The 20,004-nt window shown below is 41.0% G+C and overlaps 1 protein-coding gene across 6 annotated transcripts in view; it reads left to right on the top strand.

The window, feature by feature from the left end:
- The window catches only part of CALCR (calcitonin receptor), a 173,827-nt gene that overhangs the window by 117,922 nt on the left and 35,901 nt on the right, over positions 1–20,004 (top strand). For all 6 annotated transcript variants that reach the window (XM_084507315.1, XM_084507313.1, XM_084507312.1 and 3 more), the window contains 2 exons: positions 1,700–1,791; positions 9,934–10,060. In XM_084507315.1, coding sequence (XP_084363441.1) covers positions 1,700–1,791; positions 9,934–10,060 — 219 coding nt within the window. The remainder of the gene's footprint in view (positions 1–1,699; positions 1,792–9,933; positions 10,061–20,004) is intronic.

Genomic DNA, 20,004 nt, shown 5'->3' with positions numbered 1-20,004 from the left:
CAATGTGCAAAATGCTGCACTAGTACTTGCAAACTTTTCATGGAGGAGGGTGATCTTAAAAAATTCATCTAATCATTGAAAAAGGAAAATCACTCTTGCATAACAAAAGAAAAATTAATGAAATAGAAGATAAATCCAAGAGAGGAATCTTCTATCTAGTCTTTTTTTTTTTCAGGACAGGCTGATAGTATACTAGTGCTTTCAGAAAAAAAAAAAAAAAAAAAAAAAAAAAAAGGACTGGTGGATCTTGGCATGCCATTAGCCTCCTGCAGTATTCTGACAGCTGGATGATGCTTAAGAGCTTGGCTGAGACCAAAGTATGACATTTAAATACCACAGCATTCTGCAGCCAAGGCGCTGTCCTGTGATTTTGCTTCACTGTTGGCATACAAAAAATGCATAGGCCTATCTTAGATTTCAGTGATATTAGTCAAAGTGAAAGCTTGATTACCTGTTGTTTGGTTTTTTGTTTTTGTTTTTGTTTTTTCCAGCAATACAAGACTAGTGAGTTGCCCAATGGCAAGGTTCACATTAGTGTCAAAACCAGAATTGTCACTGGATGTCGTGTTCTAATGTCATGTTGGAGCTGCTAAACTGTTTTCAGTTCATCTACTGCTTTCATGACTTCACTGACCTTATTCATAAGCTCCAGGAATCACTGGAATTGTACTCTCCATTAGGGAGAATCTGGCATTTGCACCCACTTTTCATAACACGACTACTCTACCTCAGTTATTTTAGTAGAGTTTTTTGCATGTTTTCCAGCTGTGACGTGTCCTTCTTAGAGTGAGGAGGCCAGAGTCACAGGTTTGAGATGTGGTATATAAGTTTTAAATAGAGACAAAATGATGTTCTATCCTCAGTGCCTTTCCTGATCATAGCTGACATTTTGTTTACTCTTTGGCTGTCACTACAGATTGAGACAATGATTCAGAGAACTGGCTGGATGACTTCAAGATCTTGTTCCTGACTTTAGTTGCCAGTTCTGAGTTTAGCATTGCTTAAGCAGGGTTTAGATTGTTTATCCCTACTTTTATCTATGTTGAAGTTCACATGGTATCTTCTTGTCTCCTTGCTTAGTTATCTGAGGCCCTTCTGGAGTCCGTTACTATTATCTGGAAGAGCTAAGTATCATTTGGGAACTTAGAGATTTTTCTACATCCTCCCATCCCCAGGTCATCAACGAATCCATTGAACAAAAAGCCAGCCCTGATACCAGTGCTTAAGTCACCTAACTGACTCATCTCCATCCAAAAGTGACCATTAAACTTTTACTCCCTGCTGTTTAAGCAGCTTTCAGATGATAAAACCTTTCTTCCAATACTGTGGCAACTGTATTTTCCTTAATATTTTTTTGGTGTGGAAACTTGTCATGGGCGTTTGAAAACCCAAGTGTATTACATTTGCTATGCTCCCCTAGAGCTCAGGAAAGTTAGTGACGCATAATGTGAGCAAGGATCTTGCCAGTGATTTCAGTGCAGCAGAAACACATCAAATTATGTAAGAAACACTTATCTCTTCTTTAGACCTTGAGTCATACCATTTAGTGTATTGCTGCTATTAAAAGAATATTGCAAAAGAACTTTTTAAAGAAAAGAAATACAAAATAGGATGTTGATTTTGTAGATTCCTCCTTAACAAGAAAAAAATGAGTACCTGCAAGTTGCTCATGTTTTACATTTCTTTTTTTAAATTGCAGATGGCGTTCATACTTTATTATATGGCGATCGTTGGCCATGCTTTGTCTATAACATCCCTGTTGATTTCCCTGGCAATTTTCTTCTATTTCAAGTAAGTGTTTCTTACAAACACTCTCTTCTTTTCTTGAGGGATCTTGTGTGGTAACCAAAGAAAAGCTTGGAAGGGGCCAGCTCTTTTGAGTGCCTTTTTATATAATCCTGACTATAATTAAATAAATAAATAAACAAACTCAGCACAGTGTTCTCTCACCACTGTGACATCTCCCAGTGATATGTAGCCAAAATCATGATGTTAGATTTATCAAGAATTGTGTAGAATTGCAACCCATAGGGGAATGGCATAACTGTGGATGTGGGAAGGCCCCTCATTTAACATTTCCCTATTGTTCCTTGGAGGGCATGTCCAGCCCAGCCCCTGGAAGTTACAGTGACTTCACAGAGCGGTAGCTTGAGGCCCCCAGCTCCCAAAGGACAGGAATACCCTCATCTGTTGCTCAGGAACTGATCTGTTGACTTGGGAAAGCAATTACAAGGACGCATCACTAAGAATTAATCTGGTACTAATGTGTAGCCTCTCATTGTCATTCAAAGAACAAACAGTAATTTGCTAAATCAGAACTTTAAAGGAGACTAAACTGATATTTGCTGAAAGTACTGCAACTACTGTATGGGAACTCAAGCATTTCAGTCATGTAATTTAGTGAATCTGTCTGCACACTATTTATTATAGCAGCAAAGGAGCGGAGGGAGCTCAGATTTGCCCTCAGACATGTACTCACTGCTTCAGTCACTATCAGTAATGAGGGGCTATCTGTTTTCAGCTCAGGGAGATGGTAAGCACAGTGGAAGACACCAAAGGCACCACATTTGTAGCAGATTAAAGTCTCCAATTGTTTCTTTGTTTTCAAATCACATGAAATGTTGAAGTATCTAGACATAGCTAAACCACACTCTAGCTAAAGAGGATTTCTCAGTGCCAGTCACTGCAAACGTGTGTGTTAGATGGCACTGGGGGATTACTGTGGGGAAAATACTAGAGAATAAACACTGGACAAGCCATGAACTACTGTGCATTCAGGGCTACAATGATGTGCATAAGGTATATTCTTCCCTAGCTTTTAAGCAAACTATTTAAGATATGTCATTACCTTACTGTAACATTACTGTAAACTCCAGACTTCCAGAAAATGGGATTGTGATGTTCATTCATAAATACTTTGGTGCAATAGAATGAGATATTCAATAAAATGGCCCAGGTGGGATTGTATTATTTTACTGATTTCAGCCAAGGTGCATCTGTTACTTGCAGTAAGAGAGAGAGATCATTACTTCATGACCGGAGATGGGTAAGCACCCACCAGGCGCACAATATATGTGGATATAACTGCAATGTAGTCTAAATGGCCATGTAAAGTTTTCCAAGTTGATAGGATATTGCACGTTGGGAAACAAAGAAACAAGGCAAGAGTAATGTAAGAAACAAATGCAACTGCTTCTGAATAAATAAACAGGCTTGTAAACTGATGGAACTTTATTGCCAACAAGATTATATCATTCAAGAATATAGAAAAATCCCAAATTCTGAAGAATGCAGTATTCCGTGAGCAGTTAGGAATACAAGGCAAAAGGAACACTTTTTTTTTTTTTTAATCCACTATCTTCTTTATAGGGATTAAAAACAAATAGTTGCACAATAATGGCAGCCTACGGTAATTAAAGTCCATCACTGTTGTCATTATAAGAATGTATTGTTTAGAGATTGCAACTTAGGCTGCAAGAAATTATTTAAACCTAAGCTTGTTGATTATGCTGGCCTGTGTGAGAGTAGCATTAAGCTTTTTTTACACAAGTGTCAACAGAGCTGAGTCCTTGATGAGCATTCAAAATCCAGTTTTTTATTTGTCATCATTCTCACAGAAAGATAAATGATACTGGTTTTATACCCATCAATCTATTTCAAAAACTCAGAGACATATATGCAATCTAAAAGTGTAGAATACTTCCAAAGATACTTTATTTCCCAGCAGATATATAAAGAGCATGAGTTTTATATACAGGCCATAATTTATTATTTGTTTTTATTTGGTTGATGTTTCTAGAAAAAATAAAAAACAACAACAAAAAAAGTCTCCAATCTGTCAACTTGGAACTCAAATACAATAAATACACCAAATACATTTTTTTCAGATCTTAGTGATGAAAATAGTAACTGTGAATTATGAGCAGGTTCTAAATTAACACCTTCCCACTCATGCCAAATCATGAATCTATATATGCCTTGTTTTCAAAAAGAGGATACATTCTCCATAGGATCTTTATTTTCCAAAGCAGTTTTTCACATATTGAAATTTCCAAGTCTGTAAAGGGAAGAATTGGCTTTTTTTTTTTTTTTTTTTTTTTTTTATAACTTTATCATGTAGCCTTAACTGAAAACAAAGGGTATTTCAGTAATCATTCAACTTCTTGACACCAGTAAAGCCAAGTAATCATTATGAAGTACATGTAGTATATATTCTTTTGTGACCATTTAGTTAAAAACATTTCCTATCACTCTTGTAGTGCAGAGTTTTTATATGTCTAGATACGTTAAATGTCTTAGAATTGGTAGATTTAATGTGTTGCTGCATAAGTAAAATACAATATGACAAACTTTACATGCTAGATTGTGAGATACCATCAATTTCATTAGCTGAACATCTGAGATGTTTTTTAGGCCAGAAATACATATATGAAGATTTGTAGAATTTTATCACAGAGCAAACACAAAATTCCAGCTTACATGTGCATAGTAATAGCAGAAATTTGTGGATAAAAAGTCCCCTTGCAGAACCCCTATATCTAGAGCACAAGGGATGGTTGTCTGGCTTTAAAAATCTAAAATGAAAGGTGCTCCACAAGATACCTGTTACAGTGCTTAAATTGTAATTTAATTGTAATTGTTTTCAATTGTAGCAAGATAGTTCCTTTATTATAACCTAAATCTTACATGAGGGACCTTATCCTATTTCTGGTACCTACTTTGATCTATATTTACCATGGCTGTCTTTTGAAATTTCCATTGCATTTCTATTATGATAGATCCAAGTGCAAATCTGGGAAATGTATCTCTAAACAGGCCAATTGTTAAAGCTTAATGGTGCCAAATATATCTGGATCTTTTGCATCTTTTTGCAGAGGATTTATTTCCTCTTTGAGATAGTAAAGAAATGGTACATACACATGAAAATGCAAAGAGCAAAGAGGGAATAAGTGAAACAGAAAACAATGGCTTGAGACAGAAGAGAAAAAAAATTAATGAGAAAAGGTACAAAACCCACTAATACTGAAGGAGGATATTTTCAGAAGAGAGGTTGAGATGCCCTATTACTCAGCGAAAAGCCACAAATCGGGGGTCAAGGGGACCTGGATATTCTGAACAAATTCAATCAAACTCCAAATAATTTTACTGACTGGGTCACTGCAGAAGTGTGGTAGGATTTTTTTTTATGTCTTGGTTGGATATATGGATACGTTCAGGTTATGTGCTTTCTAATAGTCATTGTCTTAGTAGTATAATGCAAAGCCTTGACCTGGTTAGTTCACCTGCTTCTTGTCCCTGAAAAGGTACACAATAGATGAGGGTGTCCCTACCTGCTGGAAAAGAGTATGCTTAGTAAATTGAGAGGCCTGTGAAAAATAGGAAAATGCAATAGCTTGACTCTGCATAGGCTATAAGAAGAGTCTGTAAGACTACAAGCTCAAAGAGGTGAATCAAAAACACAGGTCATGAATTCTGCTAATTTCTAGAGGAGTACTTTGATGAGTGTCTGTGATAATGTGTGTTAATGGGATATAAAGATAGCTAGACACTGCCTAATGAATGGATGAATTCCCTTCCCAATGGAGCACAAAACCACAGACTCAGTAATACTTTAAGAAAACTGAGATTAAATAAATAAATAAATAATGAAATTTAATCTGATTGGAAGTCTTTTACCCAGGTTCCAGAGTTGTTTGGGGCAGTAAGGACAGGATCTGTTTTAAATGGTCCAGAATGGTCCAGAAAAGTGATTCCATTCTTCAGAGACCTTGTAGTGAGCAAAGCAAGGTCAGGCTGACTCAGTCTGAGCTCTGAGTCATGAACTCAATCCTGACCATTCCCAAGCCATGCTCAAAGACTCATCTTGCAACCGCCCTCCTGACAGCAGCACACCTCCTCTCTCCTCCTCCTCCTACTTATCCTTTGCTTTTAATGACTAATCTATGACACAAAGATTACAGGAAGAAGTAGAAAAGGGAATTAAAACAAAGCACTGCAAAATGGGAGGACAAAGAGGAAACCAAACTAAGATCATAAGAAAGCGAGAGTAAAGCTGCACGGGAGCAGGCTTCTCATTACCTTCACCTATTTTTTCTCATCTGGATATGGCAGTGATAGATTATTTGACCTTCAGTAGAAGGCAAGCTGCCAATCAGATGGTTGATCAAATAGCAAGAGATGGTTTCAGAACTGTACAGTACCCTTTGACTGCAGAGGCAGCAATGAATAGCGTGCAGAGGTTGCTGTTTCAAAATGGAAGAGAAAATTCTTCCCACATATAAGTCTTTCCTGGCAGAAATTTATTTTCATTTCAGTTTGGGGTATCTAGAATCAAAATGATCTGGCATCATACACATTGCAGTACTTTTGGAAGGGAATACTGAATCAGTAGTGATAAGCATTGCTAAGCAGTACTCACTTATAACAGGGGACAGAGTATTCATGAAGTGAATTGCCTAACAGTCACATGCATCATAACAGTGTTGCAATATTTTTATAGTTGCAGACTGACACCCCATTGTCTTACACAATAAAATGCAAAAGCAAAAAGGGACTCCTGGCTCCAAATCACTTCCAATTGAATTATTAAAACAAATGCATTTTTTGTAGAGATAGCTTGGGAGTACAGTAAGTTTAGATTTGCCAGAACAATAGATGATGTGTTTTGAATGCACTTGCAGTTTTAATTATTGCTGTGGCTTTTAAAGGAAGTTGAAGAAAAATAATGTATGTAAGAATAATTTGTTGTAGTAGTGTGCTGGGAGTTTTCCCCCAGGGACAACATAGTAGAAAGCATGAAAATAATTGTTTGAAAACTAAACATGTGTCTAGAAGATGGAAATAACTGGCTGGGGGTGAAAATTAGTGTTCTCAATATTAATGAATGAGAACTGATGACAGATTCACAGAGCAGATCTATAAAGAAAATAATGTCAAAAACCCTTGGAGGTCAATATCATAAATGCAATAGAGAAGTGGAGACAGAAACTCAAAATAAGGAAATACAGGAGAACCATGTAAAACTGAAGGAGACACTGAAAGTCTGAGCTAAGAGAGGTCAGAGAAGTAGAATATTACAGATGATTGTCAAAACCAGCAGAGAGGATGAGCTTGGTTTTGCTAGGAAGATAGTATTACGAACATTACAAACTTTGCTGAGAACAGTTTCATGGGCAAGGCAAGACGGGAAGTATAGAAAATGAGAGTGGATATAGGGTATCCCATACTTGCAACCAGTTTCCAGTTTCGGGGGGGGGGGGGGGGGGCAGGGGGAGGAGTGAAATCCTGTGCAGAGATAGAAAGGGGGGCCGAGAAATAAAACTAGATGAACAGATCATTTGGGCAGAAGATAAAGAGATTAAAGAAGCATTTACTTCTGGGATGGTGAAAATGAGGGCAAAGAGAATGGTTTTGTAAGCAGAATTCAGGCTCACAGCAGACGTCCCATGAGAAAATTGCACAGGCAGAGCAGAAGCAAAAGTATTGGGGCATGGTGGCATGGGAGCTGGCAGGATGGACATTGAAGTAAGGAAAAAGACAAGATCAAAATAAAGCAGGCAGAAAATCAGCAATGAAATATCTCAGGAAGATGAGACTGAGAGCAACTGATGAACCGGGAAGGGCAAATGAGTGACAAGCATGATTCAGGAGGAAACTAGCCAGCTGGAGGGAGAAAGCCCTGCAGCAAGCAGGACAGAACAAAGGGAGTTCTCCTCTCAGTGTAGACCATGTCAGGATGGTTCTGTTGCCATTTTGATGGAGAACCTAAGAGTCAATAAGAGTGAGCTTAGGGAAATACAAGCTTAATGATCCAGATGTATCATTAACATGCAAGCTGGAATCAAGGAAGAAAAGTGGGGTAGACTGTGAGGAAAGGATAAGGACACTGCAGGAGTAAAACTAGGAGAGGAAAGCAGGCAGTGAAAGGAGCTTGGACAACAGATGAAGGCAACGTACATGGAAGGACAGTCCAATTTTCATAGAGGGTAAGACTGGGAAAAGCCAAGAGGAGCAGTGAGAAATGACCGGAATGGGAGTGAAGGCCTACATACATGGCAGAAATTACCACAAAAGACTGTCCCTCTGTATCAGTGGCCACACAGAGAGGCAGCTGGACAGACAAGGGTCTGCATCTTTGTAGCCAGTAGCTGAAGAGGCTGCTCTAAATAATAGGGAAATTTTATTTTACTGGGGACAGGTTGGGGGTTACCAGGACTGCAAGAGAAAGAGAGAGGGTAAAGTGTACATGGTAGTGTCTCAAGACAAGTGGCACCAGTGATGGAGAATGGTGATAAAACATGGTGATGGAGAATGGGAAGAAAGGAAGAACTAGGACTAGACAAATGCTAGCAGAGCCAAGAAGCAGAAAAGGAAAATTAGGCTAGATTTGCAATGGGGGCAAATACAGGTGGAACAAGCACAATAACACACTGTAGGAAAGGTCAGTCCAAAGAACTGTCTGTTTTGCCCAACATCCTGTTCTACAGTTGGTCAAACTAAAGGTGCACTTAGCCCCATAACTTGTGCTCAAAAGCTCACAGTAGATGATGCTGAAGGAATATAAAATCAAGGCAAACGTAAAGAGTTACTCTTCTTCTCAGCCCCAGAAGCCTCCATCTCCTGGACATCCTGAACCCAAGAGGTTCTTGGTGAATAAGGAAAACAATAAAATTGATGAGCACTGCAGGATGATGATAACCATAGCCAGCAAGACAATCTCAGGCTAATGGAAGAATTCCATCCCGTGATTCCAAAGACAAAGAAAAGTGAGGATAAATGGCAGCTGACTGAGGAGAAGAAGAAAAAGGAAATTAAAAAAAAAAAAAAAAAAAAAAAAGATAAAAAATAAAAAAGACAAATAAGTAAAAAAGGAATTCAGTTTGTTAGATGAGCTCTCTGATTTTAGAAAAAGTGCATTCTGCATTAGCCTCCACACACAGAGCAGCTGAAAGTCACAACCAGTGTACAGATCCAGATTGTAAAAGGCTGACTGCTGCTAGCACCAAGGGTGAGGCTTGCCTCACTGAGAAGCGATATTTGCTTTTCTTAGCTGTTCTTTTACCTATGGGCTTTGCCTGCTTAGTCTCAGTGATCACTGAAGGCAGACATCACAGCATTATCTAACAACTCCATGACTGTCTTTCTGCAATCACCTCCTGCCAGACCTGGGCTGAGCTCCCGGGCATGGAGTGCTGCAGAGGCGTTGTTCTCTGCTCAGGGGTAGCCAAGGAGCTGGTGTGAGGATTTGGGTAGGAATTAGAAAGGCAAGAGGGTTCAAGTCTGAAACTGCAGTCATGATTTGGTTGCACAACAATTTTGTGAACTTGTGAAATTCTTCTACCCACAATAGCAGGAATCCCTCCACCCCCGATTGCTGCTCTCTCTGAGCTGGAAAACAACCTCTTCTGGCTTTGAATCTCAGCTGGCATCTGAAACATGTAGTATGCTATCCCAAATCCCCCTGAAATTTAAGGGGATTCAAGCAAAAGTTTCCCCATCCTGCCTCGCCACTAATTCCTAAAGTAGCAAATAATTTTCATCTGAATATTTGGGAAATCAAGTCTCCAGGGAACGGTTACATATCAAGCAGTATTCCTGATGATCATTGCTTGCATCACGTGCATCTAATAATTCTCAGGGTTCTGCTTCACCACTTAATATCTTGATTACCATGAAATAAAGAAGGGCATCAAGGGCTGAGAAAGTAGCCGGATGACTCTTTACACCATCGTCTAAAAAGCATGTGGTACTAAACAGGTGTAAAAACAAAAACAAAATAAATTTGTCAGAGGTTATGGCTGCAATGCAAGGCATGTATTTTCCAATTACGACTTGCCAAAAGGCATTCTTGAGAAACTGGTGCCAGAAAGAGCTTGTTAAAGTGACTTCAGAGGAAAAATACTAATTTACAATGTGTGCTACATATTTTTTCAGGAGCCTCAGCTGTCAAAGGATAACGCTGCATAAGAATTTGTTTTTTTCTTACGTGCTGAACTCCGTGTTTACAATTGCCCACCTCATCGCTGTTGTTCCTAACCCAGGCCTTGTAAAGAGGGATCCAGTAAGTACTGCATGACTCCTTCTTTCCCTCTTAACCCCCAAATAAAATTACTATGGCCACATAACCAAGCATACCCATTCACCAGTTAATGATAGCCATCTGGTAAAACAGGCACAGAAGGCCCAGATTCTGAGAATCTCACTCAACCTTCCTCAGGTCTTTCACCCAGTAATAAAAATCTTTGAATTTGGTACAACAGGAAAAAGCCTCAGACTTGCTCCAGCCTGCTTGTTTATATAATTTTGTGTCAGATCCCCACTGCTCTCATCAGTAGCCACCTGACATTTCCCAGCAAAGCCCCCCCAAGGATAGATGCTTGGGCTGGCCGACTGACCTTTCTCACAGGCACACATGGCAGGGTTGGAGATGGATATGGCTTTCTTCAACCCCCCCTCAAAAGCTGTTCACTGCATTTTTTTTCTTAAATCAGAGCAGTAGCTCAGTTCCTTCCTCTTAGATAGCAATACAAACAGAGCCAACCCTCAGCTGATAAATATTCATGGACGATCTCAGTCACCCAGCTCTGATCTCTAAGAGAGCCACTGCTTTGTGCTCACAGCCCTGGCTGATGAGAAATTAATGCGAGCCTGGGAATCTCTCAAGTTATGTCACAACACTGATCAGCTCGTCTTCTAATAAGATCATTCAATTATGGCTCAACCATTTATCTGCTTCTAATTTTATGAAAGCAATTAAAGATTGGCACCTGATTTTATCTGATCACGTGTATGTCTCTCAGACGTGTGCTACCAGTTAAGTAAGCTAATTAAAGCAGGAAATATATAGACTGAAGAAAAGATCACCAGTTCCAGGGACCATATGGAGATTAAAAAATAAAACAGCAAAAGAATAATTAAAATATCACACATTTTGTTTCCCCTTAATGCATAGCATCATCTGTGCATGTCCTCTGCAAGTGATGAAGTGAAAACACAGTTGATATTTGAAGATACAAGGCTGGCACATAGTATCGGGTACCTAAATTGAAGATCTTTACCTCAGGGTTAAGAATGATACTTCCTGACAGTAGAAGTAAATAATCTGAAGTGGTTCAATTAAAAGCTGAGGTCGCAGCAAGGACTCCTGTCCTGTAAGATTTCATTAAAAATCTGTATCCAGTACCTTGGGGCTACAGCCTTCTTTAGAGTGAATTCTGGTGCCCAGTGAAGTCAGTGACAAAAAGCTCTCAGAGGCTTTGTTAAAGCCACGTAGGCACAGGACAGATGATGGGGCGCTGAACATCACCCGATGAAAAATCCCCACTTCCATTGCTATGGCAGTGGGCACTACAGGATTACAGAAGTGATTGCCTTTGGAGCCAGAGCAACCCCAGAGCAGTGCAGAGGTTGATGCGTGCAGTCAGCTTTCAGGTCATGGCCCAGACTACAGAGAGGGCCCAGGCTGCTCAGATCCCAAAGAAATCAACAGATGGAAATCAGCCAAGTGAGTGCCTTTCACTGATGTTGGGTTAGCAAACCTGGACTCGGCTGTTCAGTTAGGCACATGCTTAATTGCTTTGATGAACAAAAACGCTTTATTTTGCACTTTCTTCTTCCAAACACAATTTGCATGTGTTTGGCTCAGCAGAGAATTGCTGTCTAGAGGTGAGATACAAAACTGGGGGAAAGAGGGCTTGGTGTCTACTCTTTTGGTTCTGCAGTCAGGTATGGGATGAGAGTACACTCACTGCTTGGTCTTACCTCACTTGCTAATGTGTTCAAACCAACATGTGCTCAAACCAGCCCAACGTGTCCACCAGCAGGACTAGCAGTATTCTGCTATTTTAGTGGACTTGTAAATACATGACTGGGAAAAGAAAATGAACTGTCAGGGGTGACTTTTTAATACGTGGTAAAAACACATATAGTCTCAATATGAGTATTTGAAGACTTAAATTTATGTTGAAAAAAAAAAAAATGATTCCATCAGATAGATTCTCATAGCATTTTTATTTTAAAGCTGATTAACAGAGCAAATGAAGACTTTATAGTTTGTATTTTTCCGTGCCTGCTACATCCTCTGCTTTATTAAGTCCATTTTAAGACAATTACCTGTGATTTTCTGTAGTTTGCTGAATTTATCCACTTTCCTCCTGTGTGTCTTCTGAGCTTGACAGACCTCTGTGTGTGTGGCTCCTACCTCAAATATATACAGAAATACTGAAGTCTGTAGAAGGAATTTCAAAGAGTCACAGATACCACTTATTTATGGCCATCTACAAAGATAAAGTTGATGGTATTTAGTCAGCAAAATAATAAATGTGTTTCCACCCCAATATTTCCTGCTTCTTTTTCCTGCCTAAAGTTTCACAATGGATTTTAAATATGCAATGTCATGGGGAAAAAATTACAGTGAATATGTACTTACAAGGATATCAACGTATCCATATCCTTTGCAAAGAAGAAAGAAGGTTCTGTTAAATAACCAAGAGAAAAGACAGGAAAAGAGAAAAATCATCTGCATCACCAAGACACTCACATTCTCCCTGGATCTAGATACAAAAGATGTGATGCAATCCAAAGAATCATTTACATGAGGAGAGGTCATATTGCATCCTTACATACCTTTTGCTGCAAAGATTGTTACGATTATTCTTCTCATATAAATTGGTAAGTCAAACCACTTTCTCAATACATCCTAATTTTATTTTTTCCTCATTTTTCCTGCTTTCTGGTTAAGTAATTCTCTCTCCCTCAGATTTTTCTGGATCTGAAATCATGGCAGAGAATGAAGATGTGAGCCCAAATGGCTATACAAGAAGCAAAGAAAAAGGTTCAGGGGCACTTGAACAAAAAAAAAACAGGAACACATACATGAACACTTGTATCAATATATTGAAAACCATTGTGTGAGCTGATTTTGTGCATCTTGTATCTGAATTAGCAACGGCATTAATTGTACTGTTACTGGAACAGATTTTATAGGAAGGTGTGTCTTCTTTTTTGGGAATGACATACTGAAGAAGGGTGATCTGTGAACAACACATTATGTTCTCTATTAAAAAGTCTGGAAATATAAATAAAAATCTTGCTGCCTAATCTTTTAATACAGCCTCGTATATCAGATCTGTATTTGTCATTTTTCTTATTCCACAGACTAGTAATTTTAATACTGAATACTGATGGAGATAAAGGAAGATGCAGCTAATGACTGGAGAGATAGCTCAGCTAATGAGAATCTGAATAATTGATCAGTTGCACAGGCACCGCTATGTTTGTAGATGGGACTATGTTTGGCCACACGTCAGTATTTAGAAATGCTTAAGAAAGAGCTTTAAGAGATCTTATTGTATTTTTATCCCTCTGTTGTTCTAATGGAAAGAATACCTGTTCTCTTCTTTCTCAAGGCAGTTCTGTAGCTGCTTCATCTTTTGTGTAGTAGTTTTCCCCTTGTGTCTGGCATTGTGTGGTGTGAAAGTTTCAAATTCAATTGCAGTTTTACAGAGTCAATATCAAGGAGCAGTGCTCCCCTGGGAGCTCCTGGGAGCCCTGTGTGGGCTCAGCTCTTGCTGAGGTGGAAAACGCCCTGGACATGGAGTATGAAATGCTGATGCCTGTTCTTGTCTCCGTGTATATAGACACTGCAAATATCCTGAGCAAGTTTACCACTCTACCTGATGAAGCAGTGTGTTCTTCCTCCCTCTAATAGGACCAGCAGCATGCAGTCCCTTCCCCTTTCCAAGCATTTCCCATTAGCATTTCCATCTATAAAGCAAAGCCACAGTAGTATTAATTTTTAAAGAATTAGTATTCTCATGGACACTAAAGCACTGTAAATAATCTCACCAGTTACTCCTCAAGAAACTGGCTGCTCTTGGCTTGGACTGGCGCACGCTTCGTTGGGTTAGAAACTGGCTGGATAGCCGGGCCCAAAGAGTCGTGGTGAATGGAGCCAAGTCCAGTTGGAGGCCAGTCACTAGTGGTGTCCCCCAGGGCTCGGTGCTGGGGCCGGTCCTCTTTAATATCTTCATTGATGATCTGGACGAGGGCATTGAGTGCACCCTCAGTAAGTTTGCAGATGACACCAAGTTAGGTGCATGTGTCGATCTGCTTGAGGGTAGGAAAGCTCTGCAGGAGGATCTGGATAGGCTGCACCGATGGGCTGAGGTCAACTGCATGAAGTTCAACAAGGCCAAGTGCCGGGTCCTGCACCTGGGGTGCAATAACCCCAAGCAGAGCTATAGGCTGGGAGAGGAATGGTTCGAGAGCTGCCAGGCAGAGAAGGACCTGGGAGTGATGGTGGATAGTCGGCTGAATATGAGCCAGCAGTGTGCTCAGGTGGCCAAGAAGGCCAACAGCATCCTGGCTTGTATCAGGAACAGTGTGACCAGCAGGGCTAGGGAGGTGATCGTCCCCCTGTACTCAGCTCTGGTGAGGCCGCACCTCGAGTACTGTGTTCAGTTTTGGGCCCCTTGCTACAAGAAGGACATCGAGGTGCTTGAGCGGGTGCAGAGAAGGGCGACGAGGCTGGTGAGGGGCCTGGAGAACAAGTCCTACGAGGAGCGGCTGAGGGAGCTGGGCTTGTTCAGCCTGGAGAAGAGGAGGCTAAGGGGCGACCTTATCGCTCTCTATAGGTACCTCAAGAGAGGCTGTAGCGAGGTGGGGGTTGGTCTGTTCTCCCACGTGCCTGGTGACAGGACGAGGGGGAATGGGCTTAAGTTGAGCCAGGGGAGTTTTAGGTTAGATGTTAGGAAGAACTTCTTTACTGAAAGGGTTGTTAGACATTGGAACAGGCTGCCCAGGGAAGTGGTGGAGTCACCATCCCTGGAATGTCTTCATGTCACCACCCCTTTTAAATGTCTTCAAAAGACATTTAGATGTAGAGCTTAGGGATATGGTTTAGTGGGGACTGCTAGCGTTAGGTCAGAGGTTGGACTCAATGATCTTGAGGTCTCTTCCAACCTAGAAATTCTGTGATTCTGTGATTCTGTGATTAATTATACTGAAAATTATGACTGCCCAATCATATTAGGCTTTCCTCCCTATCAGGGTAAAACAGTGGAAATAAAAAGCTGAGTTGTGTGGAAAGATGGAGTGTATAAAATGTAGTTACTGTGATTTGTGGGGTTTCAACATTGTTGACTTTCCCTGTTCTCAAAGGAATAAGCAGGGAGTGAGAGCCAAGAAGACAAAGGAGATTCACAGCATTTCAGGAACAGTGTTAATTTTAGGTCTTTGTACCATATAAGTGTTATCTTCCTCAGTATTACAGGCACATTTTGTATCTTGTTTTCAATTTTTCTGATGTAGACTGGCAGAGCCTTGGGGCTTTTAAAATGTGTGTTTCTTAAATGGGAAGTCCATGGCTGATACCAAGCAAGACAAATGGAAAAATGCTGCTCTGTGTGACTGTGTTTGCCTCAGTAGTCCCAGCAGTTCCCAAGGGAAACATTAGGGTAGAGCTCCACAAAGGAGAAGGGCACTTTGATCCTCTGAGCTGTTTCACGTGCTATGCTTGGGGTAGAGCTTCGTGAGGCTCCATTCTCATTAAATTAAATTGATTCTTCATTACAGTAACTATTTCCAGAGCTTTCCAGTCACTCTCAAAGCATCTCCAGAGGCTTTCATCTTAGTACATCTTTTTTCTCCATCCTTTTTCTAGGTAGATTGCTTACAGGGGCCTCTGCAGCCAGTGTAGCCCCAAAGAGATGACAGAAATCTATTCTAGAGTATTGTATACATGCAAAAGAGAACAAAGACCAAACTGGAAGCAGAGAATTACTGGCTAGTGCCTAGTGGTCATGTCTCCTGAGTCTTCCAGTATATCTTCTGCAATAAGAGAGGGTCAGTGTTCTTGTGAAAGCTGTAGTTATCTTCCCTAGGAGCCTTTCACCTAATGAAGGCTATATGTGAATACATGTGAATTTGTACAAATCTGTATAGATTTTGTGCATTTGAACATTATATTTGTGTATTAACTTCACTAGTACAAACTGGCTCAGCAAGGTTGGCCTGGGGAGAATAAAATGTATTACTTGCTTTTGTGTAAGTCAAAGAGGGACACAGTTGGCCTCCAGTTATGCCTGTTGCAAGCTCTGTTGAACTCAAAGGGTTTCCACCAGTTGTGTGTCTCACCAAGCTGTGTTCAATGATGAAATTCTGGTACCTTTTGTTCTGCTCCCAAGTGAGCACAAGTGCCTGTGTGGGCAAGTGAACCAAATGCTTTAATCCATCAATTACAAGCAAAGGACTGAGGCTGCAGGTGCCCCAAAATAATATTTTTTGACATTTCAAATAAGTACCCAAATCCCATCCATTTTCCTTTCCCTGGGCTGGTACATGAACACCAGCATTCAAGCTGGGGCTGGTGCATTCAGAATTCAGGTATCCCATCCCTCCCATTTCCCCAGTGACAGCTGCCTGTCTTGTAATTATCTTTTGCCAGGAAAGTAGAGAAATGCAGGTATTTGACTGGTACAAGGTCTTTTCTGACACAGTAAATGCTATACCATAGATAGAAGAGTCACAAATTATCTTTTGAAACAGGAACCAGTGTAGTCCCTAGCATCTTTATATACATATATATATATATATATACGTGTGTATATATATACACACATATATATTTATTTTTAAGAAAAAAAAAAAAAAGTGTCACAGGTAATTACATGGGAAATCATTAGAAAGAGAGGGTGATCAGGAGCTAAGGACCATTTCCAAATTGTACCACAAAGCACTGTCACATTTCTGAGGTTCATCAGTGCAGTGGCTGAGCTCGTGAGAGGTGCAGACAGGCACAGTCCCTGATGTGCATATGTCTAGATAAGAGGAACATCATTCACTATCACTGTCCCTCAGGAGGCAACCATCCTGCTACCATTGCGTTTCTCTAGCATCAGCAGAATTGCATTTCTCAGGGTATAATTCACAGCATTCACTGTCTCTCCCTCACCAATCCTGCCCAGCCCTGTTAAGACACAGAGGTGAGGAAAATGGAACAGTACCATGCAGGATATGCAGGGACAGGATCTCCTGCTCTCCAGCTCCTGCTGGAGATCTGCTGCTGCTGTCCTGTGCCTGTGAGCAATGGCAGGTTTCCTCCAAGGGACAGTAACCCTCCTCAGAGGCAGAGAATGGCTGTGGCTTTGGTTCAGGAATGTATATTCACCTTCAAGAGGATGAGTAATACTAGCATAACGCTGCGGTAATTCAAATGGAAATCCGAATTTCTTCTTCCATCCTCAGGAAGATGAAGTCTTCTCCCCTCCATGAAGTTCAATTAGATTAATGCAGAATAAGGGGTGTTGTGAATTCAGAAGCAGCCAATATTCAAAAGAACTCTGACAAATTTTCAGGCTGGAATAATATCTGCATTCATTTTAAGACAGAGCTGTCAGAGTGTAAATGGCATGAAACAGAGCAGTAATTCCCATCATTTTTTCCCAGGGTCTTTATATTCTTGTTTATTTGCTCAAAACTCCCAGAGCAATGGAGGAAACAAAGTACCATGTAATCCTGGTGGTGTCAGATTCACTGATGGGATGTGCCATGTCATGCCCAGAATATGAAGTATGGATGATTAAAGGACATTCACAGCACTCAGAAATTACAATTCTGTGAAGAACACTTGTGGTTTGTATGGAACAACTATATCTGGGCTGAAAAGAAGTCAGCCAGCCACAATCTCTGAGAAGGATCTGAGCTTTCTCAACAAAGTTATTATGGTTGCTTTCTCAATGGGAAAGCACCATCAAATTAACAGCTGGCATCAGGAAGAGAAAAAAAAAAAAAGTTTAAGAGACTAAGAATAAGTATTTATTTTGGGACAGATTTCCTCATCTTGCTTTCCTCAATAATTATTCTGTCTACACTGCAGTTGTTTTCCCTTCTTTTAAAGCAGTATCTTTTAGTAGGCTCAGGTATCAAAACTGTTATAGCATCATGGAAGAAGGGATGGTAGCTTTCATGTAGCCCAGCCCCAAGGTATTTCATGTCAAAATAACCCAGATTCCATCAGGCCCTTTGGATGATATTTCTGCAGTGTTTTCTCTACATGTGACCACTCATTTAGAAGGCTGACTGATATTTCCTCCAGAAATGTGATTCCAGAAGGGCTCTTGTACTGCAAAAATCCATCACGGTCCTGAAGCTGAAGGCATCAGATGCTGGGGCTTGTTCCCAGGTCTTTGGGTTGCATCTTTTCTGCTTAGATAAGGAAGACCCTCATGCTCAGCATGGATGGAGACCACACTGCAGATTTAAATGTCCCTGTGTAAAGTCTGATTTAACCTGTCGGTCTGCCAAGTCTTTACACACCTGCACTGTCTGTGGACCCTGAAGGTGCTGCCACTGTGGCAGTGAGAAGTGGGCACCCCCCAAAAAAAATGTCGCCAACATCAGCAAAGTCTCTGCATGCCCAGCCTTGCTGTGTAACACCTTTTGTTAGATTTCCTTCCTAACATGCTGCATGTTTAGCAGCTCCGTCTAGTATGCAGAAGAGAAAGCCACCTCTCCAGTAACTCGCCTTGCTGTCCCCAGCTGACCCAGCAGTTCTCCTGTCTGGCCACAGTGGCCATGAGCAGCCACCAGGGTTTTCATGTGAGCTTGTCATAGCAAAATACTTCCTGGCTGTATGTGCAGGATGAGTGGATCTTCTATAGATCTGTGCTCAAATTCATTACGTTCACTCAGAACATCTGAAAGATGTGTGTATTTTACCCTGAGAAGTGAACAGTAGTAGTCCCTGGAAGACTGTTGGTACTTCATGGTGTGGAGTTGTGTTTGACTGATTTCCAACATCAACCCCTGGCAGCAGGTCACCCCAGAAAAGACACTGGAGCAGAGTCTGAATGTATCCAGAGAGTTAAACATCCGTAAGTGTTTAAGTTCAGGTATGGCTTACTCACAGTTGGACACCTGTAGTTTAGTTGTGTACAGCTGAGCTACTCACCTAGTGCTCCTTTTAGCCAAAGGTAGACATAAGCACACTCAAGGCACAATCTACCTCACTTATTTTAGATATCTCATTTAGGATGAACTAAATTTTGTTCTAATTTTCATCAGCTGTACTAAGCTGGTATCTTTTGACTACAGGAGAGATCACTTAGGTATCTGTACTTCATCTCACAGATCCTAGCTGTAGCATTAGAAAATCCCTGGAGCATTTAATGGGATCATGGAGTGGTTATAGCCATGTCGTCTAGGCTATATGCCTAGATGCGATGATCCTTGTGGGTCCCTTCCAACTCGGGATATTCTATGATTCTATGATTCTATGATCTAGTCCCCAGGAAATGCAGACCTACATCTTACACCTCAAACCTAAGCGTAAGTATAAATATATAGGTTGCTAGAGGTACTCCATGCACCATTAAACTGGACTGGCTCAGGCTGTGACACCAGCATGTCCAGAGCAGGCAGAACTTTGATATGGCTGCAAAACCAACCCAAGGTACTGCATCAGCACTTTTGGATAGTAGCTTCTTCCATGTCCCAGCCTCCTTTGTCCAGTGACTTGTGCTCAGGTGTGACAGTGGAGGAGAGGTGCCTGGAATAATGCAAGCTCTTACACCTTATTAAGGATGACCTCCCATCGTTGTGAGAAGATGGCAGCGGATCTTGTGAGTGCTTTGACTCCTTTCCAGTCCAAATGAAGAGTGGGTCAAGTGTTTCCTCTACTATTTGTTAGGCTACCCTGACTGCCTCGGTCAGTCTACTTCCTATTCAAGATTCCTTCCTGAAAAGCTGCCTGCCTCTGACAACCCTAGTGCCCGCTCAGAGACCAAGCTAATAAAACCAATTGAGCATGAGGAGGCTGCCCTTTGTCCTGCCCCACACTCTGCTTCGTGCGGTGCCAGTGGCCCTTGCACGCGAGCACTGCCTGGAGCACCACATGGACCCCACAGGAGCCCAGTCCTGTCCTGCAGGATTCAAAGCTACAGTCCCAGGAGAGCAATCACTGTGGCAGGATGCATGGATGAGGCTGGATTAATCACTGTGCAGGAT

The sequence above is a fragment of the Aythya ferina genome (genome assembly GCF_964211825.1).
Source record: "Aythya ferina genome assembly, chromosome: 2".
Classification (NCBI taxonomy): Eukaryota; Metazoa; Chordata; class Aves; order Anseriformes; family Anatidae; genus Aythya; species Aythya ferina.
Note: the sequence above shows the minus strand (reverse complement) of the source record. Positions and strands in the feature narration are given on the sequence as shown.